This window comes from Ictidomys tridecemlineatus, chromosome 15 (genome assembly GCF_052094955.1).
Source record: "Ictidomys tridecemlineatus isolate mIctTri1 chromosome 15, mIctTri1.hap1, whole genome shotgun sequence".
Lineage (NCBI taxonomy): Eukaryota > Metazoa > Chordata > Mammalia > Rodentia > Sciuridae > Ictidomys > Ictidomys tridecemlineatus.
The window spans coordinates 35,713,070-35,725,958 of record NC_135491.1 but is presented as its reverse complement, the minus strand read 5'-3'; the positions used below and the strand labels follow the sequence as shown (position 1 = coordinate 35,725,958).

At 57.5% G+C, this 12,889-nt stretch overlaps 1 protein-coding gene across 3 annotated transcripts; it reads right to left on the bottom strand.

Moving 5' to 3' along the window:
• Positions 1-873: 873 nt before the first annotated feature.
• On the bottom strand, positions 874-11,807 carry Cx3cl1 (C-X3-C motif chemokine ligand 1). 3 transcript variants are annotated; one of them, XM_040279243.2, is made up of 4 exons: positions 11,425-11,807; positions 7,461-7,496; positions 5,477-5,597; positions 874-3,689 (listed from the first exon to the last, which is right to left on the bottom strand). In XM_040279243.2, exons 1-4 carry the CDS (start codon positions 11,492-11,494, stop codon positions 2,687-2,689), a joined length of 1,230 nt encoding a protein of 409 aa, XP_040135177.1. In that variant the 5' UTR covers positions 11,495-11,807; the 3' UTR covers positions 874-2,686. The 3 variants fall into 3 exon arrangements, with proteins under 3 accessions (XP_040135177.1, XP_005318279.1, XP_077888494.1); XM_005318222.5 differs by lacking the exon at positions 7,461-7,496 and having other exon boundaries at positions 11,425-11,803; XM_078032368.1 differs by lacking the exons at positions 5,477-5,597; positions 7,461-7,496 and having other exon boundaries at positions 11,425-11,805.
• Between the last annotated feature and the right edge of the window lie 1,082 nt (positions 11,808-12,889).

Sequence of the window (12,889 nt, the reverse complement as noted above, 5' to 3'; positions counted from 1 at the left end):
CACTGAGAAGACATAGGAAAGGAGTCCCATCCCTGTGTGCATTTCTGATTTTTAAATGTGGCCTCTGGTTTTTAAAAATACCATGAGGCATTGAATCAAAAATGTTATTAATGGTGGGATGTCCTGATATCTAATTAACTAATGAAGCTATGATGAGCCACTGATTGCAAAGCAAATTCCAATTCCCAACCTGTCACTGTGGGAAAAAACGTGCTTCTTAGAATCCATGAAATACTGTCTGTCAACAGGCTGGACTTGACCTGGGGCAGCTGAGGGGCCACCAGGAGGCTCACACTTGGGTCACATCCGTGGACTCCTAGGTCCTTTGAGATGTTTTAACCCTCATTCATCTTTGTTTTAATCAGGACCGAACCAAGGTAGTAAAGGGGAAAACGTGGCCCAGTTTGCTTCATGAGTCACCGGGTCACTGACGGTGATAACAGGGTCCCTGGGGTGGTGGCTCAGGGGGCCTGGGGTAGGGCTTCATAGAGGATCCTGAGTCTTACCAGACAGAAGACATCTCACATCCTTTTTTTTTTTTTTTTTTTTAATGTGGTGCTGGGGATCAAACCCAGTGCCTCATGCATGCTAGGCAAGCGCTCCACCACCGAGTCACAACCCCAGCCCTCACATCCACTTTTAAACAGGCCCAGAGAGGTAAAGACGCAGGCCCAGCATCACACAGCTGGCAGAATAGACCCAGCCAGAGCCCAGCCCTCCTAAGCTGCATCCCCAGCACCCCTTCTCCCTCCTGCTAGTTGTAAAAGTTCTGGTCCCCTGCTCCAGGCGGGCTGGAAACGGCTTCCCAGGGCCCATACAGGGCGAGGCCTGTCCCTGTTCCACCCCCCTGGGGCCTGCCCCAGAGAATCACCCTTATTTGATTCACAAGACTTTTGAGTTTTATTAATAAAATACAAAATGGCACAGACATTGGTAATGAGGGTCAAAAAGCAAAAGTATCAATCAACTCCTTCAAGATCCTTCCCAGAGTGTCTCTGTGCATGTCCTGCCGAGGGGACCTCGTCCAGCAGCCTTCTTACACGGGAGGGGTGTCCCAACAAGAAGCCAGCGCAGAGTGCGCCCCACCCTGCCCTCTGAGCCCTCAGGAGTCCCCACCTGAGGGCGAGGCCCACCTGAGGGTGAGGCCCACTGGGCCAGGCTCCTGACAGCCGGGGGAAGGGCAGGCGGCCCAGCTGGGTTGACTTCCTCTGAGCAGCCACCAGGTGCAGCCCAGCCCTGCAGAGGCTCCTCAGTAGAGAGCAAAGGTCAGTCCTGGGGACAGCCAGAGGGAGGGGTGAGCTGCCACAGGGGCCCTAGAGGCCCAGGTCTGCAGGTCCAGCCGGACAGCTCACCTCCAGGCCTGCAGGATCTCCAGCAGCCCAAAAGGGAACCCAGGACTTTGTGGTCACAGTCACCCTCCCTCGCCCCTCTCCTCCAGGGCAGAGTCCCTTCCAGAGCTAAACACAGGAGCCCTGAGGTCCTCACGGGAATTCCTGGCCCTGCCTGCAGCGGAGCCAGGTGAGGGACAGCGCCCAGGGAGCTGGGCTCTCCAGGAGAGAGGGAGGCGGGAGGGAGCCCGGGAGTGTGCGCCACAGGGAGCCACCCTGCACACGCCCTCAGGTCACACCCAGAGAACGCTCCGGACTTTCCCTGGCACCTTCCACAGACTGCTTGGCCCCTCTTGGGCGGGTGGGGGCCGACATCCCCCCCAACATGCACGGGTCCTCCTGTCAGCGCAGAGCCTGGACGAGGAGGGGCTTCCTCTGCTCCCACAGGTCCCCCAGGCCAGCGCCCACTTGGGGACCCACAGCCCAGGACCTGAACTATCAAACGGCCCTTTGCAGGTCCCCTGGGAGTCAGGAGTGGCAGAGACCCTCTAAGTGCTCTGCGGGCGAGGCTCAGGCAGCATTGAGGGGCCGGGGAGAGGGTCTCGCAGAAGTCTGGGAGTCAGCAGGACAGCCATGGCACGGACCCCCATCCTCCCCTTCCTTTTGCTGGGTGGGCGGGCGGGAGGGTGGAGTGGACCCCAGCCACCAACTCAAAGTTCCTTCACTGCACAGAGGAGACCCAGGAGGAAAAACATCCATGCCACTAAATGACCTCAGCTCCCTCCCCACGGTGCCAGGGGCTGCTCCCAGGTCAGGTCTGGGGACACCACACGAGCCTCATGCAAGAAAGACACGGCCCCTGTTGCGGGGTGGGCTCTGTACAAGGGACAGGGAGAGATAGCACCGCAGCTGGCCGGGGTGACTGGCAAGTGCAGCAGGGCCAAGAGACACAGAGGTCTGGGGAGGGGACCGAGGGCCTGGCCTGTCACTCATCTTGAGATGGGAGGAGGGCAGTCCTCACGGGAAGGGTCAGAGGGGGCTGGGCGTTCAATAAATAACTGTTCACTGGGGGCTGGGACAGTGTCCAAGGGAACCTCTAACCAGCCAGCAGCAGAGGAGGGTGCTCGGGTTTGGGTGAGTCGGAGGCCGCTCCTTCTGTCCCTCGGAGGTTGACAGTGGTCAAGGGTGGCCTCCCGGGGCCACACCTTTGGGCGCCGAGCAGCTTGCACCAGGAGATCCCGCCTCCCAGGCTCCATCATCCCAGCTCAGGCCAGGCCCTGGGGTGAGGGTGGGAATGAGGATGGGGGTCCCCAGGCAGCTGTCTGAATGAAACCACGGGACACGGGCAGGTGGCCAGCTCACACCGGCACCAGGACATAGGAGTTACTGCCACAGCTCCGGGGCACATAGCGAAGGCCTTCCACCATCTCTCCCGCCATCTTGCGGGGGCAGCCCTGGAGGCTTTGGTAGGCGAACATGGCCACCCCCAGGCAGAAGAGGAGGCCGAGGAAGGCCAGCAGCCCCACTGCCTGCCTTCGGGTGGCTTCCTGGGGGCCAAGGTCAGGAGTGTTAGGAGCAGCCTTATTACTCAAACTCTGGGGATTACTGGTGGTATGGATGGGCTCCTTGGTTTTGGGGGCCCAGCTGCCTGATGCCACTGGCTCCTGACTAGGGGTCCCTTCGGAAGAGACAGGGACCACAGGAGCGTGGGTCATCTCTCCAGGCCCCGAGTCCTGGGATGCACCCCTGGGCGTTGAAACAGGACTCATCTCCTCAGGCCCTGGAGAGGCCTCTGGACTAGGGGTCTGTCCCTTGCCCGATGTGGGCTGGCCTTTAGACACGGTGGTCTCCTCGAGGGCTGGGTATGACATGTCGGGGGTCTGGGTGGAGGGGGGCTCCGTGGAGAGGACCTGGGTGGAGTGGGTCTCAGAGTGGGCCTTTATGACCCGGAGGCCAGGCCCAGTTTGGCTCTGCTGGGCAACAGAGGTGGAGGCCACAGCTGTCCCTGGCCCAGCGGGAGGCCTATCCTCTGGAGCCTTTGACGTCGGGGTGGACCTGTACCCTGAGGAGTCCGTCGTCCCCACTGGCAGCTCTGGGGAAGTCCCCATGGACCTCTGGGCCTCCTGAGAAGACGTCGTCCCCTCCAAACTATTGCCTTCCCCTGTGGCTTCAGGCTCAGAGAATGCAGGATGGGACTGTCCCTCGGTGGTGGCTGGGGTGATCGTGGGCCCTGAGCCAATTTGCTTCTCAAACGTGCCACCATTTTGAGTCTGAGCCGGGCGGTTGAGATGCTTCATTGCTTCTTGGACCCATTTCTCCTTTGGGTCAGCACAGAAATACTTGTGCCTTTTGGTCTCCAAGCTGCAAGGGAGGAAGACAGGGACCCGGTGATGCCCAGAGACCAAGAGAGCCAGGGAGGTGGGAGTGGGCGCTGCCCGGGCCCAGCAGGCCAGCAGACTCCATCCTCACGCCCCTGGACCACCAAACCTCACCGGGGCCTGGAGACAGAAATGCCCAGCAGCAGGAGCGGGGCTGACCCAGGCCCCAGAAAAATCCTGCTGGAAGACTTTCTCTTTCTAAACCAGGGAAGTCCTAGGCAAAAGGGGCCAGGTTGGTGGCCCTACTTCTTATGTTGTTTTTAAAAAAAAAAAAATAAAAGGTAAAACTTAAAAAAAAAAAAAAAAAGCAAAAAACAAAGTGATGTAAAAGGAGCACCCAGAGTAGGAAGTCAGGGAAAGCTGAAAATGTCACCCCCACTAATGATCCTGCCGTCACCCTGGAGGCAGGGGCTCTCCCTGGTTGGGAGGGAATGTCACCGCTATTTTTTGAACTCAGGTGTGTGATAAGGAAGCTCTGTGGTGGGGACTCTCACTCTGGAAAAGACCCCATGCCTCAGAGCCCTGTTGTTCCTCTCCCCCCATTTCATGGCCGCCACTACCCGCCACTCCCCCTCCTCCTGTGTGCTCAGGCTGAAGGCCTTCTGGGAGCCCGTGGGGGTCCTGAGTGTCTTCCAGCTCTGCAGTTTCCTCTGAAGCTGTGTGCAGCTGGACCACCCCCCGAGTCTAAAGCATGGAGCAGCCTGGGGCTCTTGCTCCGTGCCGTGGTCTGTGTCCTTCCTACCCGGCTGGCAACCCAGATGCCAGGATCATCCCCATTTTCCAGATGAGGAAACCGAGGCTCAGATGAGCCCGGCCCTGGTGTTCTGAGAAGCCAGAGAAGTCCAGGAAACCGGGGTGATCCTCACCATGATCCCCTCCCCGCAATTCCCCTTTACCTAGAAAACAGAAATAATCATTTGGGGGCATCTGGCAGAAGTGATCTTTGACCAGCGAGCAGAGAGGTCAGGCAGGAGCATGTGCCACACCTTGAGCCTCGCAGGAGCTGCATGGCCAAGGGCAGGAAGCTCTGAACTTCCTTGAGCAGAGCCTGGACAACAGATGGCTACTGGCCATTTCCTGTCCCTGGCCTGCAGTCTGCTTGAGGCTGCTTGAGGACCCCAAAGAGAGCCCTGTGGAAGGGTCTCAGAGCTGAGCAGCTAGGCAGTTACCCACCGGGGCACGATGGGGGTGGCAGTAAGTGACCAGGATGGCCAGGGAGAGAACGGCTCAGCTTGACCCCTTCCCAAGTCCCGCAGGGCCCTGTTCCCTCATCCACCAAATGGCCATAATGATCCTTGTGGGGTCCCGGCATCCTGCCAAGCCATGAATTACATTGTCTCTCTTACCAAGGAGGAAGCCAAGGGTTGGGGTTAAGCAGTGTGACCAGGCCACCAGGCCAGTCACAGGCGAGGGCAGGACTTGCGCCAAGTCCGTCGGGGCCTAGTGTGCACTGTAGGGATGCCGCGCGTTCCTTCCCTCAAGACCCAGCGGCTTGGGGGCTGTGGACTACACGCTGCAGCCCAGGAGCAATGAGCCCTGGGTGGCTGCCGCAGGCCACAAGCCACGGCCCTGCCCCTTGGCCACCCTGGGCCATTCAGGAAGCCACTCCCCACCTTGGTCAGGTGGCCCAGATATTAAGGTCCGTGAGGTGGCCTGCAGCCCAGGAGCAAGGGGAGCATTTGCTGAGGCCTTTGGTGGGAGCCCAGGTGCGGATGGGGACCAGCGGGAGGCCCGGGACCCACGCGGGAGGGCTGCGAGGAGAGTACCTACACGACAGCGCGCCTGCCGCAGGACTCCGGGTTCTTCCAATAGCCGATGAGTAAATTCACGGGGATCGGTCGGGTCATCGTGTTGCACGTGATGTTGCATTTTGTCACACCGTGGTGCTGCCCTGTGTCAACAAGGCCTGGGTCAGCAGGACTACTCGTGGCCTCTGGCTTCCCATCCCCAGGCCAGCCCGCCTCTGCCACACCACCTAAGCCAGAAACCCGTCCCAGAGCTGGCTTCTGAGGCACTGGACTCAGCCCCTGCCTCCTGATGTCACTAGGCCTGAGTTTTATGACACATAGGGACAACTGTAGCACCCACCTGCTAAGGCTGTGGTAAGGGCTAGGGGAAGTAAATTCTTGTTTACCAAGCTCTTTTTATCTAGCCAGGTGCGGTGGTGCATGCCTGTAATCCCAGCAGCTGGAAGGCTGAGGCAGGAGGATCACAAGTTCAAAGCCAGCCTCCGCAAAAGAGAGCTGCTAAGCAACTCAGTGAGACCCTGTCTCTGAATAATATACAAACCAGGGCTGGGGATGTGGCTCAGGGGTTGAGTGCCCCTGAGTTTAATCCCTCAAAACACCCTCTCCCTCAAAAAAAAAAAAAAAACCCAAAATAAAAACTTGCTATGTGCCAGATAAAAAGAACTTTGTAATTTTTTTGAGAGGGGGGGGGTTGAAATCAGGGGCACTGGACCACTGAGCCACATCCCCAGCCCTATTTTGTATTTTATTTAGAGACAAGGTCTCGTCTTACTGGGTCACCTGGTGCCTCGCCTTGCTGAGGCTGGCTTTGAACTTAGCCTCGTGAGCTGCTGGGATTACAGGCCTGTGCCACCGTGCCCATCAGATAACATACTTTTTAAACATGCAGGTAACAGGTGCCTTCTAAGAAGGTGGGGTCTGCTGAATAGGTGCCCTTTTGTTTTATAGAATGAGTTCTAGAGAAGAAAAGAGGCATCAGGAGTCCCAAGAGCAAGAAGAGGAAGGGGGAGAGAAGGAACTAGAAGGGCAGGCATGGCAGGGGTGCAGATGGGGCGTGGCAAGAGGAACCAGAGTGGAACTCCAGGAGCCGTGGGGTAACTCAACCCAGTCATCTGATAGAAACATTGAAATTGTCTGCACTGCATTCTGCCTTTCCCACTCTTCTAAAATCTCCAGCAGAATTTTGTCTGTTTGGTAGAAGCGCAGGGAAAATGGGTGTCAAAATGGGGAAGAGCTTGAGTCTCAGATCGGGGTCAAGGTTATGTCCAGCAGCAGCAAAGACCCCGGAGAGTTTTGCAAACATCTAGAACCTTCCAGGGCAGTGGAGTGGAGAGACAGGCCTGATATGAGCTAGCTCTTCAGGGCTGGTCCCTCGGTTCCACCAAAACACGGCCTGCTCATGCACTTACACACAGTGGACGCGCGCGTGCGCACACCACACACACACACACACACACACACACACACACACACACACACACACTCTCTCTTCCTAGAATCTGCTGCCTCCTCGCCCCGTCACTCCCCTTAGCCTTGGCCCAGGCCACCTGCGGGAGGGTAGGCAGAGCCTGCAGCTCTGGGCCGGGTCACCAAAGGGCAGCACTTCCAGGAACAGCCCCTTCCTGGGACGGACAGGAGGGGCTGCTCTACTCTGCAAGGAGACAGGATGTGAAAGTGACCGTGCGGAGTTGTCACTCTCCTTTTTCCCCAGTGGGACCTCAGAATGACTCAGCAGCAGCCTCTGAGGGTCTCTTGAGGGGAGCAGGCAGAAGCCCCTGAACTGGTGTGGCAGGTGTCGTCCTGGGGAAGCCCCAGAAAAACCGTGTCCCTGAGTGACACAAGACAAGCAGGGCCGCAGGTGGGAGGGGAGCCCCCTCATCCAGGATGGGGAAGCCACCGAGGCCTCCATCTAGGAAAAGCCACACAGACACTCTGCCCCAAAGCCCCCACCCTCCGCCACGGGCCGGCAGGACATTCGGTCCCACCAGGATGGCTGGGTTACTAACCTGGGGGAGGCCTCTCACTTCCGGGGGCTGAAGTTTCTACAAATAGAGATAATGCCACCAGTCACCCAGCCAGCCCCCTACTAACTGTCCACTGAGTATCAGGACAGCAGGGAGCTTGTCTGTCTTGGTGTCACAGTTTTTCGCAGCATCAAGCCCAAGGTGGGAACTCAATATTAATATTCACAGGATGAACTGATGTCTCCATCTACCTATCCCTCTTTTATGTTCCCACCTACTATCCACTCATCCCTCCCCCCTTCCACTCTGCCACCCACTCATCCCTCCCTCACCCACCCACCCATCTATCCACCCACCCACCCATCTATCCACCCACCCTCTATCTTCCCTCTCCTGTCAATCTCCTGCTCAGCCCCACCCACCTATCTACCTGCCACTCATTCCCCATTCATCCAACTGCCCGCCCCCCACTCACCCATCTACCACCTGTCCATGCTCAGCTTCCCTTCATCTCACCCTCCCACCTGCTTTCTACAGTCCATCCTCCTCCCCAGCCATTCACCCTTCCTTCCTCCATCCCTCCATCCTCCCTCCCCCATCCGGAGGCAGCCGACACTGGCTCCAATTTTTTGAGGATATACAAATTTTGGGGGGTCCTGTTCTCCTGAACCCTGGTAGGCTCTTTCCCCACAGATGCTGGGACTGGAGACAGCACCTCAGTTCCAATAAATGGAACTGGCACCAAATCCCCATAGGTACCCAGTTAACCACAAAGTTTGGTTCCTTCCCCTCCCCAGACCCTGTGCTGGGTGCTAGGAGGCACGGGGAGGGAGGGTAAACAAGGCCGGTCTCATCCTCAGAAGGCTGCTAGGCTGATGGACAGGTGAACACACACAAGAAAACAAAAACAGTTGGGTTTGTGTGTGTGTGTGTTGTTGTTGTGGAGCACCTACTGTGTGTCAGACCCTATATGCAGCACATACACATCTGCACTCATTAATTCCTAACGTCCCTGCAAAGGAATATTCTATCCCCGTTTTCCAGATGCAGAAGCTGAGAACCAGAGGTTAGACCACTTGCCCAAGGCCACACAGCTGCTCAGTGGGGAGCTGATTTTCCACTCAGCCCCCAGACATCCCAGGTTGCCATGGGCGCCTGGTAGAAACACCATGTTCCAGAACATACCACAGACATACTGGGGTTGACAGGAAGGAGAGACCACTTCCAACTGCAGGAGATCAGGGAGGTTCCCTGAAAGAATAATTCTTTAGGCTGGCCCTCCAGGCCTGCAAAGAGGCCTCAGAGGCGGCACGGTGTGGGTCCCTGGGCAAGGTGCTGAAGACAGGGCATGGGCCCTGGCTCAGCTGTGTGGCCTCCGTGGGTCTCTCAGAGCCTCAGTTTCCTTCTCTGTAAAATGGATGTGATAACCACAGCTTCACAGGCAGGGTGTGAGCATGAGCAATTTTTTTAAGGTCTTCAGCATTCTGCCATTGGAGCAGGGTCTCTCAACAGCGACCCTACTGATATTTGGGAGCAGATGATTCTTTGTTGAGGAGGACTACCCCCGTGAGCTTAGGATGTCTCAGCACCCCTGGTCTCTGCCCACTAAACCTCAGTAGCACCCTGAACCACAAACACTGGGACCTTTGGAACAACCAAAAGTGTCTCCAAGTTGGGCACAGCCGCGCACACCCAGAGACTTAGGAGGCAGAGCAGGAGGATCAAGTTCGAGGCCACCCTCAGCAACTTAGTGAGACCCTGTCTCAAAACAGAAAATAAAAACATAAAAAGGTCGAAGGGTGTGACTCAGCAATAGAGCTCCCCTGGGTTCAATCTCCAGTAGCAAAAAGAAAAAAAAAGTCTCCAGAAATTGCCAAATGTCCCTCCATCTCAGGTGCAAAACCATGATGAAGGACCACTGCTCTGGCCCACTCCCCTATGGCTCTTCCTCAGAACCCCAAATGCGCTGCTCAGGGACAGTTCCCTGTTCACAGGGTGACTCTAGTTAACATGTCAACACCTTCTTCTCTCCTCTATTTTTTTTTTTTTAATCACAGTGTTTTTAATTTTTTTTAACCTTTCATTTTGCATATCGTCTGTCCGGTCCACTTACATTCCAGCACACTGGGGCTGGGACTTTTGACCCTTTCATTCACTGATGTGGTCCCAGCATCTAGAACCGTGCTCGTCACCTAACCCGCATCCAATCCACATTTGTGCAATAAAGGGCAGAAATGCCAAAAGAAGTGCTTCGTACGTGGCATAGAAAAACCTGAACCAGCAGAGAACTAGAGGAATTTTTATTTAAGTTTGACAGGGACCTGGATCTGACACTCTGAATTTACCCTCCCCTGCCCACCCCCTCTACCCCCAACCGCTAAGCAGGGGGGCAGGACTATAGCTGCTTAAAACAGATTTTTTTCTCCTCTTTCTTGTCGGGACTTGAGTGGGAGTGAATGCGTCAGTGCTTGGTGAGAAAAATCCTCTGCTCCGACTTGCATCTGCAGGTTTGTTATATAAAGCGCAGAAGCTCCCCGCCTGACAGCCCTGCAAACCCACATTTGGGAACTGACGCAGCTGCCCTGCACCAGCCAGGCAGCAACCATGAATCCTGAGTCCCTTCCTGGGGGACCTCCAGGGTGGGCTGGGTTGAATGCCCAGTTTTATAGGAGAGGCTCAGAAAGGCTGAAAGGATGCCCAGCCATGTCAGTGACCAGATCAGGGCAGGAATCGGCTGGTCTTTAAGCCTCAGGACCCCCTGGGGTTCTCTTTCTATCCTAGCATAGAATTACCTACATCAGTTGAGTAAAAGTAATCCTCCTCCCTCTCCAAAATATCCTCATAGATACTGCAGCCTCGTTACCAAGGAGGCAATAGCTATTTTTAAAGGTGCAGTGGATAAGACCAGAGAAGAACAGACCCTACTCAGGGACACACAGCAAAGTGATAGCCGAGGAACTTCTTCCTGACTCCTCACCTTCCAATGCTCAATGTCTTCAAACACCTCAGACTTCCAGGCCTGGCTCAGATAGCAGGAAGCCGCAGCTGTAGGCTGCCACCACCCCCACCTACCTGCCCACGCACCCGCCTGTCCCCTGTCCCACTGTGGGGTTTGCTCCATGGAGATATTCTGGACCCGGGCCACTGGTTCTCACTCTCGTGTTCTCTCTCATTCTTCCTAAGGCAGAGTCTCACCTTCTCTGAGCATTAACCTGCCAGGAGGCTGGGGGGCCAACCTGGGGACAGGTGGCCCATGGAGGTGGTGCGCGCAGAGCTCCTGCATCAAGTCCCATAGGTCTTGGCCTCTGCAGTCCCCCTTGCTGCATCCTCAGGCCAGTTTTCAAACCTCTCTGGGCCTCTGTCTTACCCACATAGGTAGGAGGGCTACACTTGGTCCTACCAGGTCCTGGGCTCCAGAAAGCAAGGGACTGGAGGTGACAGCGTAATCCAAGCTGTGCTTGGAGGAGGAGGCCATCTGGAGGGGGTCAACCCTGCTACAGACCCCTAGAGCAACCAGCCCATCGGTGAGCAGCAGTGACCTTGACCTTCACTGGCCCTGGTTCCCTTACTCCTGGGGCCCTTGACATTGGGGCAGGAGCCAGCCCTACCTGCACCCTGGTCTGGGACCAGACTGCAGGTGACACTTTAAACCTAAGTGGGAAAACCCAGTCCACTGTCAGCCAGGGCCCCCCACCTGCACCACAGGGGCCCCCTCGGGCTTCTCCCGGCCCCCACCCTCCTGGCATAGCCACACCTGGAACCCTTGTGCCACCCGCACCCCTGTAGGCAGCGACGTTGCTCACAGGGCCAGGCAGGGACAGTGGCTGGAGGGTGGAAATCTGTCCCCCAGGAGGAGCAGCCCTGCATCCCGGCCAGGGAGGTGCCCAGCCCCCTCCCGCGCATCCCCTGGGCCTCCCTAGGCAGCGGCCAGGGGTCCTGGGGTCAAGTCCTGGCGCCAAACAGGGGCTGGCTCCCCCGCCCGCTGGCGAGGCCAGGCCCCACTCACCGGCCACTAGGATGGTCAGATGGCAGAGTGTGGCCAGGCTCAGCAGCCAGGCGAGAGGCGTCGGAGCCATGGCGGAGGCTGGCGAGGATCTGGGCCCGCTGGCAGGCGGCTGCGTCCACGCGTTGGAGGAGCTCAGTGCTGTCCCTTCGCCGCTGGAGCTCGGTCGCTTTTTATAATGGGGCTCGGCTGCCTCCGCCCCCAGCCCCCGCAGGCGGCGGTGGGAGGGGAGAGGAAGGAGCCGGGGCTGGATTCCTCCGAGGTTGCCAGGGAACAGGCGGCCAGGGGCGGCGGCAGGGTCCTGGCTGCTGCTGTCCTCCTGTCCTCCTGTGCTCCTGTCCTCCTGTCCTTCTGTTCTGGCACCGAGCGACTGGACCCGGCCTGCCAGGCTCAAAGGGCGTGTCTCCTCCCCTGCGCACAGGCCACCTCCCCTGGGAGGTAGCACAGGTCCTTGTCCTCCTTCCTAACTGGACAGTCAGTGAAAGGATCGCAGGACAGGCAAATAGAGAGCCCCGCAGCCCACCTAGATGTCCCGAGCTCCCTTTTGGCCTGGGAGATATCCCTCCCACACTGTGATGGGCCCCCAACCTCAAAACCCAAGCCCCAAACTCTGAGCTCTGGCAACCTGGCTCATCAGTCATCTCCTGAGCTCAGCACCAGACCTGCAAACAGCAGGCGCTCCATGCTGTGTTTGCTGAATGAATGACCCAGTCCCACTTCAAATGGCCAGATGAGGAGGCTGAGGTCCAGAGAAGCGGCAGAAACATCCAGGTCTACAAAACATCAGGGTGGAGAACCCACCCCCGCACCCGCGGCTGCCAGGGAGAAGAGGGGGCTCGAGGTGCAGGGGCAGCCTGGGCCAAAGAAGAGGACTCTGGCCTCCCTGCCTCCTGCTCCTCAGCTTCCTTTCTTGCTTTGTATCCACACCCGTCTCCTGCTCTATCCCCTGCCAGTCTGTGGAAATGCCCTGCCAACCCTGCCCGGTGACTCTTTAACTCTGGAGAGGTCCTGGAGAGGTCCTGCCTTCTTTGGGACTTCTAGTCTTGGTCTTGGAGTAAGTCTGGTTAGTCTCCTGGGGGCTGGACTTCCCGGCTCTGGACTTGTAGGTGTCCTCTCCATGAAACTGGCAGGACCAGCAGGCAGGGGATTGAGGCCCACCTCAGTGCAGCCTTCCCTGGAGGCAGGGCAGTAGGAGCCTGGCCCAGCCTCAGGCCGCAGGGGATTGTGTGGAGCTGGTTCTCTCTGGGCAGACAGCCAGAGGGAAAGCCAGTTTGACTAGGAGCCAGTGTCCCAGGCTGGTACAGGTTGGGCTGCGCAGAGTGACCATGGCTCACTCCGTGGCCAGGGAGACTCGCTCTGTCTTCAGTCACCTCCATCCAGGCACAGATGGACACTCTGGGGTGTGAGGCAGAGAGGCTGGACACTCCTTAATTGGGGGAGCCCCCTTGGTAGAGGTCAAATGGCAACT